The 20,009-nt window shown below is 41.8% G+C and overlaps 4 protein-coding genes across 8 annotated transcripts in view; 1 reads left to right on the plus strand and 3 right to left on the minus strand.

Annotated features, from left to right (window-relative positions):
• Nucleotides 1–10,080, plus strand: part of FAM149B1 (family with sequence similarity 149 member B1) — a 53,915-nt gene extending 43,835 nt beyond the window's left edge. The window contains exons 9-14 of one of the 3 annotated variants that reach the window (XM_080642111.1): nt 287–393; nt 2,724–2,948; nt 4,451–4,574; nt 4,807–4,932; nt 7,654–7,732; nt 8,831–10,080. In XM_080642111.1, the coding sequence (XP_080498237.1) occupies nt 287–393; nt 2,724–2,948; nt 4,451–4,574; nt 4,807–4,932; nt 7,654–7,732; nt 8,831–8,904 (735 nt within the window). In that variant the 3' untranslated portion in view covers nt 8,905–10,080. Of the gene's footprint in view, nt 1–286; nt 394–2,723; nt 2,949–4,450; nt 4,575–4,806; nt 5,120–7,653; nt 7,733–8,830 lie in introns of those variants that run through there. The other 2 variants (XM_080642110.1, XM_080642112.1) reach the window with 2 other exon arrangements.
• On the minus strand, nt 10,029–14,980 carry DNAJC9 (DnaJ heat shock protein family (Hsp40) member C9). 2 transcript variants are annotated; one of them, XM_080642129.1, is made up of 6 exons: nt 14,595–14,980; nt 14,289–14,429; nt 13,412–13,666; nt 11,589–11,672; nt 11,075–11,243; nt 10,029–10,956 (listed from the first exon to the last, which is right to left on the minus strand). In XM_080642129.1, the coding sequence occupies exons 1-5, from the start codon at nt 14,772–14,774 to the stop codon at nt 11,124–11,126; spliced, it is 780 nt and encodes a 259-aa protein (XP_080498255.1). In that variant the 5' UTR covers nt 14,775–14,980; the 3' UTR covers nt 10,029–10,956; nt 11,075–11,123. The 2 variants fall into 2 exon arrangements, with proteins under 2 accessions (XP_080498255.1, XP_080498254.1); XM_080642128.1 differs by having other exon boundaries at nt 10,029–11,243.
• On the minus strand, nt 14,325–18,184 carry MRPS16 (mitochondrial ribosomal protein S16). 2 transcript variants are annotated; one of them, XM_080642131.1, is made up of 4 exons: nt 18,039–18,177; nt 17,330–17,590; nt 16,764–16,925; nt 14,325–14,429 (listed from the first exon to the last, which is right to left on the minus strand). In XM_080642131.1, exons 1-3 carry the CDS (start codon nt 18,049–18,051, stop codon nt 16,792–16,794), a joined length of 408 nt encoding a protein of 135 aa, XP_080498257.1. In that variant the 5' UTR covers nt 18,052–18,177; the 3' UTR covers nt 14,325–14,429; nt 16,764–16,791. The 2 variants fall into 2 exon arrangements, with proteins under 2 accessions (XP_080498257.1, XP_080498256.1); XM_080642130.1 differs by lacking the exon at nt 14,325–14,429 and having other exon boundaries at nt 16,687–16,925; nt 18,039–18,184.
• Nucleotides 18,185–19,173: 989 nt separating this feature from the next.
• The window catches only part of CFAP70 (cilia and flagella associated protein 70), a gene marked incomplete at its 5' end in the record, with an annotated part of 105,526 nt that continues 104,690 nt past the window's right edge, over nt 19,174–20,009 (minus strand). The window contains 1 exon segment of the mRNA XM_080642132.1: nt 19,174–19,495. Coding sequence (XP_080498258.1) covers nt 19,415–19,495 — 81 coding nt within the window. The 3' untranslated portion in view covers nt 19,174–19,414.

The raw sequence follows: 20,009 nt of genomic DNA on the forward strand, positions 1-20,009 counted from the left end.
GGTCCTTTCTCCCTTGTAACTGTGGCTGCTAATTGCTTTCAACTAGGTTGATTAGGCTTCTCCCATCTGTTGTCATTTAGGAAAAGAAAGAACTATGACCTTGTTATCTTGACAGTGAACTTGGTGCCCCAAGCTGGATTATTGGCCAAGATATTACAAAAGTTAAAGCACAGGAGAAAAATGTATATGTGACCTAATTTGGAAATAATAACTTTTGGCAAAGTTGGGAAACTAAGCAGGTATCTTCACCCACTAATAATGAGTAACATCTTCTTTTAACATGTAGATGAGTCTCTGTCAAGCCACAGGTGGTCATCAGCCAAATGTCAATGGTCTCTTGGTTCATGGGATGCCTCTGCAGCCAAGAAATCTCTCCCTAATGGACAAACTCCTGTAAGTAGTACAGAATTCTAACCGTCTACAGAGTTTAAGTGGAAGGAAAATCAGTCAATCAACATGTATGTATTGAGTAGCTACCATGCAATCAGACATCTTGGGAATAAAAACATCTAAGGGAAATGGTCTCCACCCCCAAATAGCTGATAATATAACTGGAGAGATAAGACACACACAGGTAGAAAGAGACCTAGCTTTATAGGGCATTTTTATGACTTAGTGCCAAGTGTGAGGTACCCAGAGTAAGTGCTAGGGCAACCCCCAAAAAGGAAGGCATTCTGGTGGATAAGTGTAGATTTTGAACTCTTCCTTGAAAAATGGAGTTTGGATAAGCAATGAAAAGTAGTAAGGCTATTTTAGGTAGGGGAAATGATGTGCGAAAAGATTTTGAGATGGAAAATATAAAATATTTTGAAGGACCATTTTTGCTATAGTAGGATAGGAGATAGGTCAGATGTTTTAATTGCTTTTTAGAGAGAAAAGAAGAGGGAGAGAAACATTGATGTGAGAGTGAAACATTGCTCAGCTGCCTCCTACCCGGGATCCAGTCTGCAATTCAGGCATGTGCCCTCACGGGGAACAGAACCAGCAATCTCTCGGTGCACAGGACAATGCCCAACTGAGCAACACCCTCCAGGGCATCATGTCCTCCTTTTAAGAACACATTCTTGTGCCTGAGCTACATTATGTAACTTCTGAAAACTAGGTTACTTATTGAACAACTAGTGGCCTGGTGCACGAAATTCGTGCACATTAAAAGGGGATTAATTAGAGGAAATAATTTAATATTGCTATTTGCCCTTTCTCTATAATAGAAGTGTCAGAGATGAAAGAAAATTAGTAAAATGTATATGAAAACCTTCCTGCCAAAACCGGTTTGGCTCAGCGGATAGAGCGTCGGCCTGCGGACTGAAGGGTCCCGGGTTCGATTCCGGTCAAGGGCATGTACCTTGGTTGCGGGCACATCCCTAGTGGGAGGTGTGCAGGAGGCAGCTGATCGATGTTTCTCTCTCATCGATGTTTCTAGCTCTCTATCCCTCTCCCTTCCTCTCTGTAAAAAAATCAATAAAATATATTTAAAAAAAAAAAAGAAAACCTTCCTCCTGTCAGAGTCTGGGGCACACCATGGGACCCAGAGTCAAGTCCCCACCCACCCACATGTGCCTCAAAATCACGTGAGACCCAGACTTGGCCATCCCCCCAAAAAGGGTTAGATCCAGACCCGGCCAGTCCCACCCTTGTCAAGCCCCACCAGGTAGGGGACGTAGCCTCAGGTCCCTTGGCCCAGTTCCAGGATGGGGGGGAATGCCTTGAGGTCCCCCGTCAAGCCCTGCCAGGTGGGGGACATGGCCAGAGATCCCCTGTCAAGCCCCGCTGGGTGGGGGGCATGGCCTGAGGTCCCCCATCAAGCCCTGCTGGGTGGGGGGGTGTGTGGCCTGAGTTCCCCTAACCCAGCACTGGGGGTGCACCTTGAGGTCCCCTATCAAGCCCTGCCAGGCAGGGTGGTGCAGCCTCAGGTCCCCTGGCCCGGTGCTGGGGTGGGGGGTGCGGCCTGAGGTCCTCCGGCCTGGAGCTGGGGTGGGGGGAGCAGCCTGAGGTCCCCTAGCCCAGCACCAGGATGGGAAGCATACCTTGATGTCCCCCATCAAGTCCTGCCGGGCGGGAGGCATGGCCTCAGGTCCCCTGGCCTGGCGCCTAGCGCCGGGGCAGGGGTCATGGCTGAGGTCCCCCGGCATGGCGCCAGGGCAGGGGGCAAGGCCTGAGGTCCCCGTCAAGCCCACTGGGTGGGAGGTGTGGCCTGAGGTCCCCCAGCCTGGTGCCAAGGCAAGAGGCATGGCCTGAGGTCCCCTGTCAAGCCCCACCCAGGTAAGGGGTGCGGTCTGAGGTCCCCCGGCCTGGCGCTGGGGCAGGGGGAGCAGTCTGAGGTCCCATAGCCCAGCACCAGGACGGGAAGCGCACCTTGCGGTCCCCTGTCAAGCCCTGCTGGGTGTGGGGCATGGCCTGAGGTCCCCTGTCAAGCCCTGCTGGGTTGGGGACAGGGCCTGAGGTCCCGTGTCAAGCCCCACGGGGGCGGGGGAGGGCGTAGCCTCAGGTCCCTGCTGATTGCTTGTTAAGGCTCCTTATGGGAACTTGGCCTCAGCTGTGGGTGCAGGCATCTTTGTGACGGAGTGATGGTCAATTAGCATATTCCCTCTTTATTAGATAGGATTTTTACTTTTGCACTTTTCTCTCTTGAATGTATTTTAGTCTGTTTTTTACCCTTTGAGTCAGATCTCCCGGTACAGAGCAATCTTGATTTCACTGTGGGTTTCTGATTTGGCCACTAGAGATCTCGATGACAAGCTACTTATGAGGCCTGGGTCCAGTACCATCTTTTCAACCCGAAATTGGTCAAATCGAGCCCTACAGCTTTGTACATCATCTCTGTCATATATAGTGCAGTCCGCCAGGAGACGCAATCCCCCACCACGTACCCTTCATCCCATCAGCACAAGCCGTTCACAAGCTGGAACTCCAAGACCTGTGGAAGAGATCTTCAGAGGATCCCGAGTGTAGGTTTCAAAAGCAGAATTTCTGGAAACTGGTAAAACTAATGAAGAATTTTACATACAGAGTGAATTTAAATGTAATATTGAAATATATGTATAGAAACTATCATTATGCATTCTTATGATGATTGCACACTGGTTTAAATCTATCCACTACAGATTTTAAAATGAGCTTAAATATTAATTAAATACAGATTTAGCTAGAGATTTCTATTTCTACAAATAAAATGTTGGCTAGAATATTTCGTGACACCAAAGATATATAATAATATAGATATATGTATATATATTATTTAACATTTTCCTTAGTGGGAACATGTTCAGTGAAATTCATCCCAAAATAATAGTTAATTCTTTAATGTTTTTCTGTGCCATTGGGTACTGCTTATTCCATTGACAATAACTCACTTTTTTAACTTGTAGAATAAGGTAAACTTATTAAAACTGCATAAACCTCAGAGAAGTAGTTGCTTATAGCTTATATTCCAGGAAAATATCCCTTAGCAATTCTTAGGAAATAAGACTGAACATATTCTCTCCCCTTTTCCCACCCTTCATTCAGTGGACACTCTGAGCCTCATTGTACAAAAAATACCTATAAGCCGATTTCTAAAATAAAATTCTTTAGTTAATTCACAAAACATCTTAGAACAGTTTATTTATAAGACTATGATAAAAAGTATGAAATAATAAGGCCATAACTCTTGTTGTGAATTCAGCTTCTAAATTAAGTACATGTCACTATACTTATCTCGCAATATGTTATTCTTGATTTTGATTTTTCCATTTCTCATTATAATTTATTCATATAGACTCACTAAAAGAAATGTCCAAAACCACCAAAAGTCTTTATCAGGACACCAGGGTTACACCTCACCTGATCACTACTTTATTATGTTGTTGAGGCTATATCTATACCAATGTAGCTATAGATTCATTTAGGAATGAGTGGTATTGATATATAATTAATCTCTCATCCATTCTGACAATTCTTTCTTTCAAAGTGGAAAAAGAAGTTGCTTTGTTTTTTTCTGGGACAAGAAAGTATCATTCAGTTCCAATTACTGTCTTGGGTATGATTAATAATATAGCAAACTGTTCCAACTCCCATGGAAGAAAATGAAAGTTTAGGACCTTTACAGAGGATTATAGTTATTAGTTAAAAGGATAATCAGAAAGCCCAGAACAGTGGAGAAATCCATCAGATGTAAAATTACAAATCCATTATTGATAGAGAACTGCAACACCAGATAGGAAAAGCTGTTGTATTCTAGTTTTCTGTGAGAGAAAAGTTCAACTTCTGCTCTGTGTCCAGGATAGTTTCAACAAAAATCATAAAATACTATGAAAAAAAAACCAAAATTCTTTTATCGAGATCTCATTACTTAAAAACTTAGCTTAAAGCTTTCTGTGCATCATGTTTCATTTTTTTATTCTCATCAGTTTTCTTGTATTGTTCTAACTTTATGCTTTCGTGTCCTGGTGTTCACTGGTGGGATCTGCAGCCCAGTGGCGGCCAACTACCTCTCTTCTCCCTCACCAATGCCCCTGAGTCGAAATAATCTGCTGCCACCTATTGGCACAGCTGAAGAACAACACATGAGCACTGTGGGGACACAAAGGAAAACGGTATGTCTCTTTCCTATTGCCTTTCCATGTGCTTCCTCATGGTAATAATTCGGTGGGATCTGTATTCTGATATTAATTTATACTATATTTTATCAAAAGTACATAATGAATTCTATTCAATGACAATGGAATTGGAGGTCCTTGGCCTGCAGTTACCATACCCAGCAGGGTTGATATAGGACATGCACAATAAATTGTTCTAATTGTTTCTGTGATTTTGCCTCCTCCACAGAAAACCCATGGTGATTCTAATCGAGCTCGAAGTGCGGTGGTGAATGAGCCTAAACATCAGCAGCCCCAGGAGAGGCTCCTTTTACCCGACTTTTTCTCCAGGCCCAATACAACTCAGTCGTTTTTGGTAGTGACATGTTTCCTCTATGGTCTTGATAGTTGGGGAAAGGAAAAAACTAGTTTGGCAAACTTAAGACATTACATAGTGGCTTCATCAACTCTAAGCTAAAAGTTGAGGTTGTAACAATAAAACGTGTTGTAAGTACATTTTGTTGAAATTCTAACTGGTCTTTGCAACTCACTTTTTTAACTTGTAGAATAAGGGAAAATGTAAATTAAGCCTGAAATATCACTCTAGGCCAAAATGACAAACTGAAGCTATCCTACTTTAGGCACATTACAAGGAGGCAGGGTTCTTTGGAAAAGACAATAATGTTGGGAAAAATAAAAGGCGCCTGGGATAGAGGAAAACCAAATATGAGGTGAACTGACTCCATAACAGAAACCACAGACATAAGTCGGCAGGAGCTGAGCAGGGCCACTGAGAACAGAACACTGTGGACACCACTCGTTCATAGGGTCACCAGCAGCATGTAACACACACGAACGCCTGACGTGTACATTACAAATTCTAAACAAATTAGATATTTCTGAGAATAAGCAAAAAAAAGTGTTAAACCCCAGTGCATATCAGATCAGCATAACTTCATTCTCTAACACTGCTCTCATGGAATTATACCAATAGTGGTATCAGATGATGATGTGGACTGGTGGATGGGCTTTTAGTTGAGATGCTAACATTGCCTTCCTACTTCGTACATTTCCTAGCCCTTTACTTTTAAGCAAGTAATAGAAAAAAACTGGTTGGGAGATTTGTCATGCACTGACCTTGCCCAGTTGTATGCCAGGAGCTCAGCCCCACCTCATCCGCTTTGTGGCAAGAGGGCTTGTTGAGCCGGGAAAGTGCTGGGGGCCACACTTACTGCCCAGGAACCAGTGGCTGCACAACCTATACCAGTTTCCAGGATGGTGTTTAGCCCACTTATCCCAACTCATAACCTTAGAACTCTTAGAGCCTAAAACACCATACAATCTTTCCTCCACTGGAAGGAGAATAAATGAATGGGCGGACACTGTATTAGTTTCCTAGGGCTGTGGTAACAAATTATGACAAACTGGGTGGCTTAAGACAATAGAAATTTATTTTGTTCCAGAGCCTGAAAGTCTAAATTAAGGTGTTGGCAGAGCCATGTTCCCTCTGCAGTCTCTGGGGAAGAATCTTTTCTGGCTTCTGATGGCTGCCAGCAATCCTTGATATTTCTTGGCCTGCAGATGCTTCACTCCAATTTCTACTGTCTTCACATAGCCTTCTTCCAAACTTCCCTCTTATAAAGATACCAGTCACTGAATTTAGGCCTGAAATTCAGTATGACCCTAATCCAGTATGACCTCAACTTAACTTGATTATATCTGTATAGATACTATTTCCAAATAAAGCCACATTCACAAGTCCCAGGTGGATATAAACTTGGGGGGAACACTTCACCCCAACAGACCTCAGAAGGCTTGATTTAGGGTGAGATTCATATAAAACATGGGCAAAAGGGAAATGTGAGCATTTCTAATTCTTACTAGATCTGAATCCTAAGAAGTTTGAGAACCTTTATTACATTTGTATTCTCATTATGAGAATACATAATTTGATCCAGATCATTTGTTAAGCAGTATTTAATGATTATATTCTATAGCTAGAGTCATATCAAATATTTAATTTTGGTTACTTTAGGAGTAAAGCTAAACACCTGAAAAAAATTCAGTTTCTTCATTTTCATAGTTTATAATAATAACAAAAGTACAAATGTCTTCCTGTAGCCATTTCTCTCCCAGTTTGCTCTCATGAAAAGGGATATGAGCTAGTAGCTCAATGTAACTGAGAGCACTAGATCAGAGTCCTGGCCGGGCACTGCCGGACCAGCACTCTGTTCTCACCTAGAATGGGAATCCATAAGCTACGTTCATGTGCCCTTGGACTTACTACCTGCTTTTGTTTTGTTAAGTTTTATTAGGGCAGAGCCACCATGCTCATTCATGTACCGTCTCTGGCTGCTTTCCCATTACAAATGCAGAGTTGAGCAGGTCCAACAGCGGCAGTGTGCCTCAGTCTAGAACATTTACAATCTGGCCCTCTACAAATACGAAGTTGGCGCTGACACCTGATCAAAAACATGGGGCTTCACCAGAAAAAAATTCCAGAAATCTCTTGATTTTAGTGCTCTGACATGGAACGGAGGGAGCTGTTTTGTTTTTTATCCTAGAAGTGCCAGTGAGATGGCATGGATAGCTCTTTTTTCGATATTTTGCCTTTTAATATTTTAGTCGGATCTTAGAATCTTTAAATCCCTTGTGGTAACTTTGTAATGTGTGAGATTCATATTGAGAGTCCTATTTCAAGTGTACAAGTCATGGATATTTCAATGCTACTGAAAAGGCTGTTCTGTTGTCTTAAACAGTCAGCAGGCAATAGAAATTGGATGAAATTCCCTGGGCAGCCAATTATACTTAGAAACATTAAACCATATGGATTATTTCTCAATGCTAAGATTTTTTAAAGGCATATTAACAAAATTGTAGAGTTTGCCATTTTTACAACTTAACAAATGGCTTTATGGGCTTCTGGCTTGGGATTTTTTCCTTGGACTATAACAGAATGCCAACCTGTCTATAGGATTAGCAGATAATGCCATTTAAATTGTTGTCCAATTTCAAGGTTTTCCTTTGTAAATCTACTAACATATTATCCTTTGAGAGACATAGCATTGAAATAAGTGTCTCCACTTTTTTTTTTCAGCCGGACACGCAGTATCGTCATTCATGTGCTGTTGAGTATCCTCATCAGGCCCGACCTGGTAGGGGATATGGAGGGACAGGTGGGGCCATGACTAATTTTACGACTATGCAGCTATGTTAAGACCCTGCCTTTGTCTTATATATTTTTTCCTATGCCAGGTTTTATTATATTTTGTTTTCCTACATTTTCTAAGTCACCTCAAATTCATTTTGGAAGATGGGATATAATAAAAAGATAGAGAAGAGCACTATTGTTCAGAGCCAAGAAGTTCTGGATTTCTCATGTAAATCAACCTCTCACCACTCTGGCAAAATATACTGAACTTTTCTTTTTAATCTAAAAATAATTCAGCCGAATAAACACTTTCATAACATTAAACACTGCATTATTATATAGGCAAAATCCATATTGCTTTAGATTAAACTGCTTTGGTCAGTTAACCTGCTAGGCAAGGTAAGACAAAAGAAATTCTAAAGTCAAGATATGCTGCTGAGTCTGAGTTTTCCCATTTACTTTTTGGTTTCTAAGTGATATTCTATAGCTTCTATTTTTGCATAAGTGGTGGAAGAAAATTTAAGAATGTCTTAATTCTTCCTAAAAAGGTCTTCTTACCACCACCAGGTCATTCTCATTATGTTGTAGGTGAAACTTAGAAATGGGATAGTTGATATGTTTGCTGTTAATAAGATTAATCAGCTAGTATATTAAAAAATAATCTGCCTCCAACGATTTCTGTAGTCCAAGTGAATTCTCCTAGTTCAGTTTCTAGTGGCAGTGAGGTAGTCTCTGAATACTTTCAATGGATTATTTTATAGGATCAGTCATCATAGAGAAGCAATCCTGCCTTTGAGCTAAGTTATTACATTCAGCCATGCTGATGGTCAGGTGTAACTAGTATAACATTTACTTAAATGAAACACATTTTAGTCTTTTTCAATTAGTGGACTCCTCTCGAAAACTGTTACTGCTTTCATATCTTAGTACAGATTTTTGTTTTTCCATAAAATATGCAAGGTTTTTATTGCCTTGATAAATATATACTATACTACTTGTTCCCCGTCTCCAATTTAAATCCCAGCTGATTATTAGAGCAACAAAGCCCTTAGGTATGAATTTGAGCTTACCAAATCTAGAATGTCTACTAATGTTACTCTATGATGTCCTCTTTGTCTGACAGGTTCTCAATCACATGGGTCTACAAAAACTCAAAACAGAAGTGGACCAGTCTCTAGAACCAGGCAGGGACCTTAGAGCAAATGAGAAGAACCTCTTTCAGGCTACAGGGAACACGTGGGAAGACTTCATAAATCACTGTTCACTCATCGTGTGATGCAGTTTGTTTACAAGAGACAACTTGAAGCTATCTTCATGAAGAGTTATTTTGGTAAAACTGACTGAGAAAACATAGTATCTGCCAAAGATTATATGGGTACTATTTCTATCCCATATTACTGTCTTCTTTCAGCATTAAGTTAAACTATTCCACTAGACAGTAAAGTTTTGTACCCAAAAAGAATAACTACTCCCAAATCACTGCTCATGTTGTCTGTTAACAATGAACAGTTCAATTATTATAGGATTCTCTGCAACTACACATACATTGAAAACAGCAAATGATTGATACCATTAAGCTGTCACTGGCATTGGGATACTGCTTACATTAATTTCTGGAGAGTTGTACTCAGTTTTGTATCATTTTTAGGAGACAGGACTGACAAAAATTTGAGCTACTCATCAAACAGATGTCATTCCTAAAGCTTTCTCTTTACATGTCCAATCCCATAGCAGAAAGATATGGAAGGGTTAATTAAAAACAAAAATGTTGAACACTAGTGTAAAGTAGCATATGTAATAAATCGTAATGCATATTACTTTTTTCAGATAGGACAGCTCAACTTCACAATGCCTGCTTAATATCAGGTTATGTTTCTTAAAGTAATTTAGTGGTCACATTTTTTCCCAAATATTAAACTCAACTTGCCAGATTTCCTCCTGTAGCTCAAAAAGTCAATTAAAAAATGTATAGAATCTTTCTGTTAGTGAGCCAGCAAGACACAATTCCCTAAAATTTCAGACACCTGGCGATTATTCCAGTATCAACATATCCTAAGAGCAGAAGTAGAGAACTTCGGCATTCTTCTCATTTTACCACGGACCTTTTCCTGAGTGTACTCATGAATGCAGCAATGGTTTTAACTATGGCTTAAATTTATTTTATTTAAATTTTATTGAACTTTAGTTTTGATGATCATACCGTTTTTTGATCTTATTGTTAATCTTCAGAGGGATAAATTCAAGTGATCATAAATTGGGGTAATTTTTTTATATCGAAGTGTTCTAATGCTATTATATGAAGAAAGATGCTTCAAACAATCTGCAGTAAATTATATTTTAATACAATTAAAGAGTATTTTTTAACCTTGTTTATAATCACAAACTGAAAACATGTCATGTGCTTATATCGCTGATAAATCATGATACATAAAGGTACCAGGCTTGTTTCAGGCATATGGCATTGAATATATTAGTCTAAAATCAGAGATTTTGAGTTGAACAGTCCCTTAAAAACTTCCACATCTTCTAATGAATACATACAATTTGACTAAATATGTGAAAATCTCTGTACTATTCTCACAAATCAATACCACAAGTGCATGAAAACAAACCACTGAAGGTTTGCCTTTCAGAGTTAGCGTTAAGTCAGGGAAGCCTCTAAGAAGTCGTTTACCCCAACTCCCTCGCCCTTTCATAGATGAGAAAACAAGTTCAGACAAGCTTAGTGACCTACCCAAGGACGTTCAGCAGTAATATCCCAGTGATCATTAAAAATTTAAGTCATTTTTTACTTGTTTAGTTTAATCATGTATTAAGTCTTACAAAGATGCTTGAAGTAATGTGAACATCTGTTTCTCCTAAACTTGAAGCAAAGAGTACAAAACCTGTTTGAGTAAAAAAACAAAACAAAAAGAGAGGATCTATTCAAGAGTTTTAAGACTGAAAGCAAACTGTCAAGGTTTTGGAAGACCATGTCCAGCAAGTGTTCTGAAGACATTCTAGCCAGGTAGCGTACTTGTTCTAATAAACACACACGTCGCTCTGAATACTCTGCAGCTCACTCTTGTGGCAAAATGACCGCTGGTAAAGGAGGTATGAACAGATCCACATTCTAGGTAAAGTTCCTGGTACAAAAGATCCACAGAAGCAAGGGCTGTCAGAAGTATACCAACCTCCCCCTCTTTCCTCAATGACCATCACCAAATTTCTTCATAGGAGGACTGGACTTCACAGAATGTCAGGGGATTTCTAGGATATAAGATCAGGTTGAAAGACTCTGGTTTACATACTCAATCTGAACAGTTTAGGTGGAAAAAAAATTTTCTCAAGGGTTGAATTGACTTTTGTCTTCAAATCTTGACTTTACCTTTCCTACAATGGCACTAATTAATCTCTAATGACCTTTGAAAATTCCATTATTTCTTTTCTTTCTTGAGAGCTGTTTTTCCCCCTCCTCCTTTGGAAGGTTTGCAGTACTTTGCTTCCATCTGAGCCAGAAAATTGTCCATTTCTTTTTGCCGATCCTTTTGTCTGTTCTGTTTGAGAGTTAAAACACAAGCTTTCAAAACACAAGACTATTGAAAGAGACAAAAGTACTTAGTGGTGGGAAGGAAGAATAAGGAGTGACTGCTAATGGGTAAAGTTTCTTTTTGGGGTGATGAAATATTCTGGAATCAGATAGTGCTGATGGTTGTACAACTTGATGAGTATACTGAAAACCATTGAATTGTACACTTTAAAAGGTGAATATGACATATGAATTATGTCTTAAAAGAAAAAACAAAACACAACACTATACATGTTCTAAAATAGCTGTAGGAATCAGTATAAGAACATAAAAGAAATGGCGGCAACCTTCACAGACAGCCTGCCAAGTTTACCTGAATGAGTGCTTTCAAATTATCTTCTTCATCAAGTCCTAACTCCTTCCTGCTCATTTCTGCTTCTTTAGCCTCTTCCTGGGCCTAAAACAGATATTCACATGTGACTCCATGGCATCCTAAAAATATACCCTCTTTGCCAAAAGCAAATTTATAAGATCCTTTCAATTTGAGGATGATTTAGAATAAAATTACATAAATATGGCATTCATTAAAAGGCAAAATTGCTGAGAGCAAGCGGTATATCCTCTGATTCCAGTAAGCATTTCTGAGTATTCCCCATTTCTATTTGTTAGGAGTAGCAAGTAGTTTGGTATTAATAACCATGTGGTGATAGAAGGAAAACAAAATGCATGGAGAGCTTAACCAAGGATGTCCTCAAAAATTCTGCCAGGATAAAGGCACCTCAGATTCTTCCTCTGGAAACCCAATTTACTACATGTGACTGGTGGCAGCTTTGAAAGCAACCCTAGTTTAAAATTTCCCAAGTAGTCAGAATAAACGCTAACAAATTCAGTTTTAACTTTTCTTTACCTGATTTCAAAGCCACCTTTTTTTTGGCCAATATTTACTAGGGCACTGATTCTAAAATACCACTAGAATCCCTTGGTAAAGGTTAATAAGTTGTTTTTTTCCCTTCAGGGCAACAGCTAAAACTATTAAAGAGGTCCCAACCCCAGTGAATTTTTAAAATAGTAATAAATACTATTAAGAGTGGGAATGATGATACATTAGGACCTTGTTATTCCAATAAAGAGACAGTTTCCACTATCTACTTTCAGTCTTTTTATCCAACTTCTTTTGATATTGTATCCCCCTTTCCAAGTTCGCTGGAATCACTCTCAAAACTGCCAACCCCTCCTCACAATACTCTAGAGAAGTTTCTCAAGCTAATATCCTACTACTAGATACTTCTGTGCTAAGTTTCACCTGAGAAAATAATCAACCAACTTAAACTGCTTGAGTCTAAACAAAGGTACCCTATGAGTCAAAATGATAGCTCTTGATACACATTCCAATTCTCAACATACTTCAGTTTGTCATCTTGTATCTAAAAGCTGCAGACCTACATTCACCCCCAATTCAGCAATACAAAATAAGGGCAGTGTCTGCCTCTTACACTGTATATTCTCCATGGAGCTTCCCATTATGAAAGCCAAGTTGAAGCAATGGTTACTTAGGTACCAGTCTGGTTTTTCCCCAGACCAGAGGCACAGATGTTTGCAACTTTGAATCTACGCCCTCCCAGAATCCCAGCTGTCCTTGAGTTCCTTTCCCCTGCCATCATCCCTACCTCCACCAACTCTATCCCTGATACTCCAAAAAGTGCTTCTCAAAGTAAATTTGGAATTTAAAAAGTAAACTAGTTTTTTTTAAATGTATATTCAGGGTCCAAATCACAAATCAATCTGGGCAAGAGCAAAGGTATTTGTATTAAGAAGACACAGTATTTTCTTTTTAAAAGAGTTTCTGTTGCCCTCTCCCTCACCCCTTAACTGAGAACCACTGTGTAGCCTATGTATCTGAACCTCACTACTGAGAAATGCCTCAGCAAAGGTACAAGAATCGGCCCATATGACGAATATTTCAAGATGATATTATGTAAATAATCAGTAGTAAAATCCTCTGGAGCACAACATACCAGGGAAAACAAGTTTTTCCCGATGAACTGATATGCTCATTTTATTAGATGAGAACTACATAGCAAGTTAGTCCTTATCCTTATTTCACAGTTTTGTCTATATTTCAATTACTGTAAATACCTTCAAATTCTTTTTGGAAGCAGTCAAGATATAAATAATAAATAGCATTCCAAGTCTTACCCTCCTTTTCCTAGCATTCATCTTTTGCTTCGATTCTTTGACAAAGGCCTTATAGGATGGGACTTCTCCAGCATCGATGGCTTGCTGAATGATGTTCCTTATCCTGGGTTCCTCTGTGTACTGCACGCACAGCACAGACTCCATGATCTGACCCATGTCCCCTTTGAAGTCCAGATAGGCCTGTTTAATATCAGCCAGCTCTTCTTCAGAACCTTTGTATGTCTTTTCAAAAGCTTGAATGTCTTCTAGAGATATCTAAACAAATAAGAAACATGTGCTTTAACTTTGAGAACATTATTTTAAAAGATATTCTAGGAAAGCTAAATTTAGGTGTTGAAATGTTTCTCCCAAAATACAACAGTTGCTTGAGTTGAAATAGTTGCAAGGAACAAAAAATTTTCTCTGCCGAAGCTTTTCCAGAGTTCTCCCTACTCCAACCTTCACAACTACTAAATTATGGACCAGGACATTTTAAATGAAGTTTCCAATGGTGGGAAGGGATCCAGAGAAACATCCAGGACTTACATTTGGATATGTAAAATAAGGCACATCTTGTAAAATTATCCCCCTTTTTACTACAACACTCTACATCAACAGGTAATTAAAGACCCATTTCAATAAGAGTGCATGTGTACATAGAGAAGTAAGTACCCATGGTTCAACCCAGCGGGGTTAAATACGTTTGTTCTTCATCAGAGGTACAGCATACATCTCCTGGGGAATGCCTGTGTGTGTGCCTATATTAAGGCCAAACAAATTCCCCTTTCTTCACACACAAAATTCAATGCCTCAGTCATTCAATAAACATTTGTTGAGTAAATAATAGGAACCGTCGCGAAAGTTTCCAGAGTCTTCTACCTTTTAATTTTATTTCTACCTTTTTAAAGAGTAACCTCCAATAGGTTTCCCAGTCCCGATCTTGGTTGAGCACATCAGAGTCCTCGTCCACTGTCCCCTGCTCATCGTACACTGCTCTCTGCTCCTTGTCGCTCAGAACGGAGTAGACTTTCCCGAGGATCTGAGGGGAAAGAGCATTCAAAAGTCACCCTTGCCCCTTTCACTGCTGCGCGGCGAGAAACAGATTAGAAAACGCCAGGCCGGGCTCCGGGCATTTACCGGAAGGGGCCAGCCAGCCATTAGACCACAGAAGCCCGGGCGTCCGGTGGGGCAGGGATTCGCGCACCTGGAAGCGGCGGGTGGCACCCTCCTTGTCGTCCTCGCCCACCCGGTCCGGGTGCACTTGCAGGGACACCTTGTGGTAGCCGCGTCGGACCTCGCCGTCCGAGGCCTCGCGCCGCACACCCAGCACTCGGTAAAGGTCGGCGGTACCGAACACCTGCTCGCACTGCTCCAGCAGCCCCATGGCCGGTAGAGGCGCGGGGCCGGGAGCGGACTCCGCGAAAACAGTGGGTCCCAGCAGCACCGGCTAGTTCCGAATTGCTGCCTTTTCCCGCGCAAAAAGCCCAGGGCGCCTGCGTCATAAGAGCCGCGGGAAAGGGCGTGGTCACGACGCCGCACTTTACGGCGGCTGTAAAATGGGGCGTGGAAAGCCTAGCGTCGACCTGCCTTGGGGCGTAGTTGAGCAGGCGTAAGCGGAAGTAACCCGCGAGCCGCCACGCCCTCTCCTCCGCGACGCCCCTCCTCTTACTCTAGAAACCTGGCACTTATCTTCTCCCCACGTCCCATCGCGGAATCTTTCTATATGTGAAAGTCCATATTAGGTTGAACCTATACGCTGTTTTGTTTGTTTGTTTTTAGCAAAAAAAAAAAAAAAAAAAAGCACAGCATCGGCATTTCGCAATTTCACATGGTTCATATATATGTATTTTTTTCAACGAACAATCATTTTTTCAAAGACGATACTGACAGTACATAGAGCTCTAAGGCCCAAATAATTTTGCAGCCTACAGGGTAGGTACTTCCCTAGACCCTGCAAGAAAAAAAGTCTACATTAAACAAAAGGCACGAAAGACCTCTTTAAAAAATTATTTATCTGACAGGACTTCCAGAATCATTCCCACTAACCCTCCAGCTCCTGAATCACTTCCACTTTGGTGGAGATAACATGACCCAAACCCTCATCATAATAAAAATACAAGCTGCTGAAGCAAAGGTGGTTTTTTTGTTGTTGTTTAATGCTTTCTAAAGTGCAGAGATGATTTTGAGTATTTTAGATTTGAAGATGGTAGCAAGATAGGCTGATGCAATCATCTAGGACATGGTGAGAAATATGGGCCTGGAGATCCAAAGCAAGGCTAGGGCTAGAGAAAACTGGAAATCAGGGAGCGGATACTCACACAGGAAATATGTGTATAGTTCGTAGACAAAGAACAGACAAGGGCACAAAGTGGACACATGAGGTGACAAACTCGGTAGCTAAAAATAAATACCTGACCTTAACCCATTTCACAGTTCCCTTCACTGATCAATACTTTGCAAAATCACATTCTCTTCTGCACTATCAATTAAAGCTTCTCCCATCAAACTCTCCAGGGTATCTTTTAAACTTCCAGAGTTCCTATCATTTTCAAATCATTTCTCTTTCCCATGTCCAAGATCAAACCCAGGAACAGTCAATTCCTCTCTGTTTGCTCTGCCTTCCACGTATCCTCCTCAAAGCAAGTGGAGGTCAACAGTAACAATCCTGGGGAGACTGATGACCCCACAATTTGAGGTGGCTGTTGTCCTCAGAATATAAAATCCAGAGGATAAAATTAGTTGGTATATTCTTAGGGCTTACAAATCTCTATAAATCTCCTACATCCTACTCTTGTGCTAGAATTTGAAATCTTCATTATCTAGCATGTGCACTAAAACCATCTAATCCATGCTTGTGGTTGTAGAATCCTGAGGTTGTTTAGGGTGGAGCAGATAAAGTAATATTTTGTGGGGTTTTTTGGCACATGATCCCTAAACCTGATTCTATCACTGACTTTTTAAGTAGACACTTGAAAAGCCCCTCATCCTTGCTTATTCCCCCACCCCACCCCACTACAAACAACATGTACTGGAAAGGGCTCCCCAAGTAGGCAGACTGCAGTCTACATCTTAGCTCTGTCAATATTAAACTGGCGCCATGGACATGTTGGGTGGGGACTTTGAAACAGGCGAGTTTTGGAAGGCAGCAGACTGTAAAGCTGTCCAACCCAAAAGCCCAACCCACTCCACAGCCACTGTGTTTCCCCAGACGAAGGCTGAGAAAGTGAATTAGTAGCCCTGTGTCACACAAGACAAATCTCTCCGTGGACCCCGCTCAGGCCAGGCCAGAACATGGATGACATGGAAAACTCCATTTATTGACCACTAAATCTAATAAAAGAACTCTGCACAAGTGTTTTAAGAAGACTTTGACCTTGTTCTTGCTGCTCTGCTCACTGAAGTCAGCTTGCTTCTGTTTCTGTAGCCTCTGTCTCTGTTTTCTGAGATGCTAAGAGGATTTCACGCGCCCGTTTCCGTCGAAGCCTCTCAGCATTTGTGATCATCATGGGATGCAGAGGGAAAAAACCAGCGAGGCCTAAAAACAACAGGATTTTCATTCATTACAACACAGTGCAAGCCAATGTCTCCCTGGGAATGCAGCCTCACAGAATTCCGTCTAACAGAGACCTGACCTAGAGCATGGACTGAAAACACGCTCCTCACTTACCAATCCGTCTTCCTCTTCCACCTACTCCTTACTGCAAGGAGACAATAGATGTTACCTACTTCCTAACACTATTTCCCTTACCAAGAAAGATAAACTGACAGCCCTTCAAGACACACAGTTCCCATTTTTAGAATTAAATCTCAGTCTCATAAAAGAGTCCATAGAAGTCACTCAAGTCCTGAGCAGCCCAAAGGTAATGAAAATCATTTATTCTCATCATCCTGTAATCGACTTCAAGTTAAAATCTCTTGGTTAGGCTAGAGCTAAGTTACCCAGCAGCTTTTCCACTGGTTTAGAGAGGTGGGCCCCACAGCCGATCCAGTGCCGGATCCGCTCCAGGTTGAGAGCAACGAGTTTCTCTCCATGAGTGTTGGGCAGTGGATCATAGGAGCCTAGCTGCTCCACGAAACGGCCATCCCTGGAGAACTTGTTGTAAGCAGCCACGATGCGGTAGAAAGGCCGGTTGGTACAGCCACCCAGGGCAAGACGGATGGTTAAGTGGCCTCCATGGTAGGTCTTGTGGAGGAGAGTAGCTGTAGAGAAATAAGTGGTTAAGACACAAAAGGGGCAAAATTAGGTACACGAAACAATCCTCTTCCTCCAGTGAAAATCCTTACTTCTACTCAATTCTTGGCAACCTGGCTTAGGAAACATCTTTGTGAAACCTTCCTCATGAACTCTGGCCAGAATTAACTTCCTCCTCAATCCCAACCCACTTGGCACAGGCCTGCCACTGACTGGCTCTGTGACCAGGTCGCGGCCGCAGCTGCCTCACCTATAAAATGCTACTTCTGTCAAACGGTTTCAGGGGGAATTAAATGAGAAAAACGGGCGGGGAGAGGGGGAACCCAACGTAAGGCCCTGAGGCTATTTCCGGTTCGGACGGCCTCCAGCTCGCCTAGGACGGCGCCGCTGCACCGAGTCCTACACGCCCCCCAGCGCCCGCGACAGCCGGCAGGCCTCCCGGGGCCCATCACTCACTGAGCTGGACCATGGTGCAGCCCTCACGCCGAGGCCCGAGCGCCACTGACGGCTCCTCGGAGCGCCCCGCCGCCCGCAAGGACCCACACTACCGCCTCTAGCGGGGCGGAAGTGAATGGCCCACTCGCCCAGCCCTTTCCGCTCCCACATTTCCCATAAGGCAACACGGTGGACTCTACGTTCTCATTTAACCGGCTGCCGAGTTGGCGCGCTGCCTTTTGCGGGGAGCAGATGTCAGTGCGGCCCTCCCCTGCGGGCGCTCCTGGCCGTGCTGACGCGAGTTCTCGGTGGAGCGAGGAGGCTGTGAGGACCCAGGAGCGGCTAAGGGAAGCGCGACAGTGCCCCACCGGTCCTTCCTTCCAGCCAGCGTTTTGTGAGCACCTGTTAGGGCCCAGGCGCACTCCCGAAAACGCAAAGATGAAAGGGCGCTGTTCCTGCTCGTAGGAGGTCACAGACTGGTGGGGGGACGGTGAGGTGACACCGGACCAGAAAAGGACTATAAATGAATGTAGAGTTTACCCTTCTGTGTTTACTAATATGCCTCTCACCTTCCCTCCTATTCTCTGAACCTTCTCCAAAAAATAAAGGAGGGGGAGCCTTTTTTCCTGGTTTTGCTGTGCAGTGTTGCTGATCCAGAACAGGGGTGAAGTATGATTCCTTTGTCATCTTTAGCCCTAGAATAAGTACCTCATTTGTGAGTTTTGCATCTATGAGAAGGTAATGGACTCTTCATGGAGCCCTTGTGCTTTAGATACATGAAGATACCGGTGGTTAGAGGGAGTTATTACCTCCACCTTCAACAAAGACCTCCCTATTTAGAGTCTCTGTTCACCGTTGGATCCAAAGGTCCTGGCCACAACTAATAATCTCTTTGCCCTAATACAGCGACCCCAAATAGCTTTCTCTCGTTAGTTCCACCTTAGAAACTGATGCCTTAATTCCCAAGTTCCATTAAGTAAACCTGGCCAGGGACCTTAGCAGTTGACTTCCTACAAGAGTTATCCTGATTAACTTTCATCAGAAACCCTATCCTAATAATGCACCCATTATACCTTAATTACATATAATTATATTCTTTTTAAAATTATATTCTTATATATACTTCAGTATACCTTAAATCCAAAATCACACTGATGAATTTTGAATCTATTTTCATTTTTTTATTGTCATCCAGTTTACTGTCAACAAGACCAACCAGTAACATTTGATAATCCAGTAAGATAGCAGTGGAAATAAATGAATGGGTTTCTGTTTGTGGCAAAGATTCTCTTATCTTTATTCCCAGGTCTCATATAGTGAAGCATCCAGGATTTAATTTCTCTGGGAAGGAAAAAAGCTCACAGTCCCATACAGAAAATTCTTTAGCTGGACAGATGTCAGAAAGATGGATTTCCAAAGCCAACAGTCTCCTGTAACATGTGGATCTCTGCAATCAGAGTCTCATCTTTCAATTTTAGCTGCAATAGAGGAAGGAAGGGGACACATGTCATATCTGGTTTACCTATGTGGAGACCCCTGATTTCTAGGGCCATAGCTAAAGAACACAGTTCCTTGGGATGGAACTTGGCTACATTCCCTATTTCATGGTAATTCCATTAAAAGACCTCAGAACATTGTGCTGGTTACATGGATATTTTCACTCTATGAACATTCAAGTGGTATGAACATTCACAGTTTGCATTCTTTGTAAAAGAACTTTAATAAAGTTTATTTTGAAAAGGTTCACATCACCCAGTATACCTTGACTAATGTATACTATTCCTATTTGGCAAGTGACAAAGGAATCAAAGACATAGATCTGAATTTAATTTTAGTCAGGGGTCCTCAAACTTTTTAAACAGGGGGCCAGTTCACTGTCCCTCAGACCGTTGGAGGGCCGGACTATAGTTTTTTTAAAAAAAACTAAGAACAAATTTCTATGCACACTGCGGGCCCGGGACGAGTCGGCTGCTAAGCAGGACAGGCAGCGGC

Source organism: Plecotus auritus (assembly GCF_963455305.1).
Source record: "Plecotus auritus genome assembly, chromosome: 9".
NCBI classification, from domain to species: domain Eukaryota; kingdom Metazoa; phylum Chordata; class Mammalia; order Chiroptera; family Vespertilionidae; genus Plecotus; species Plecotus auritus.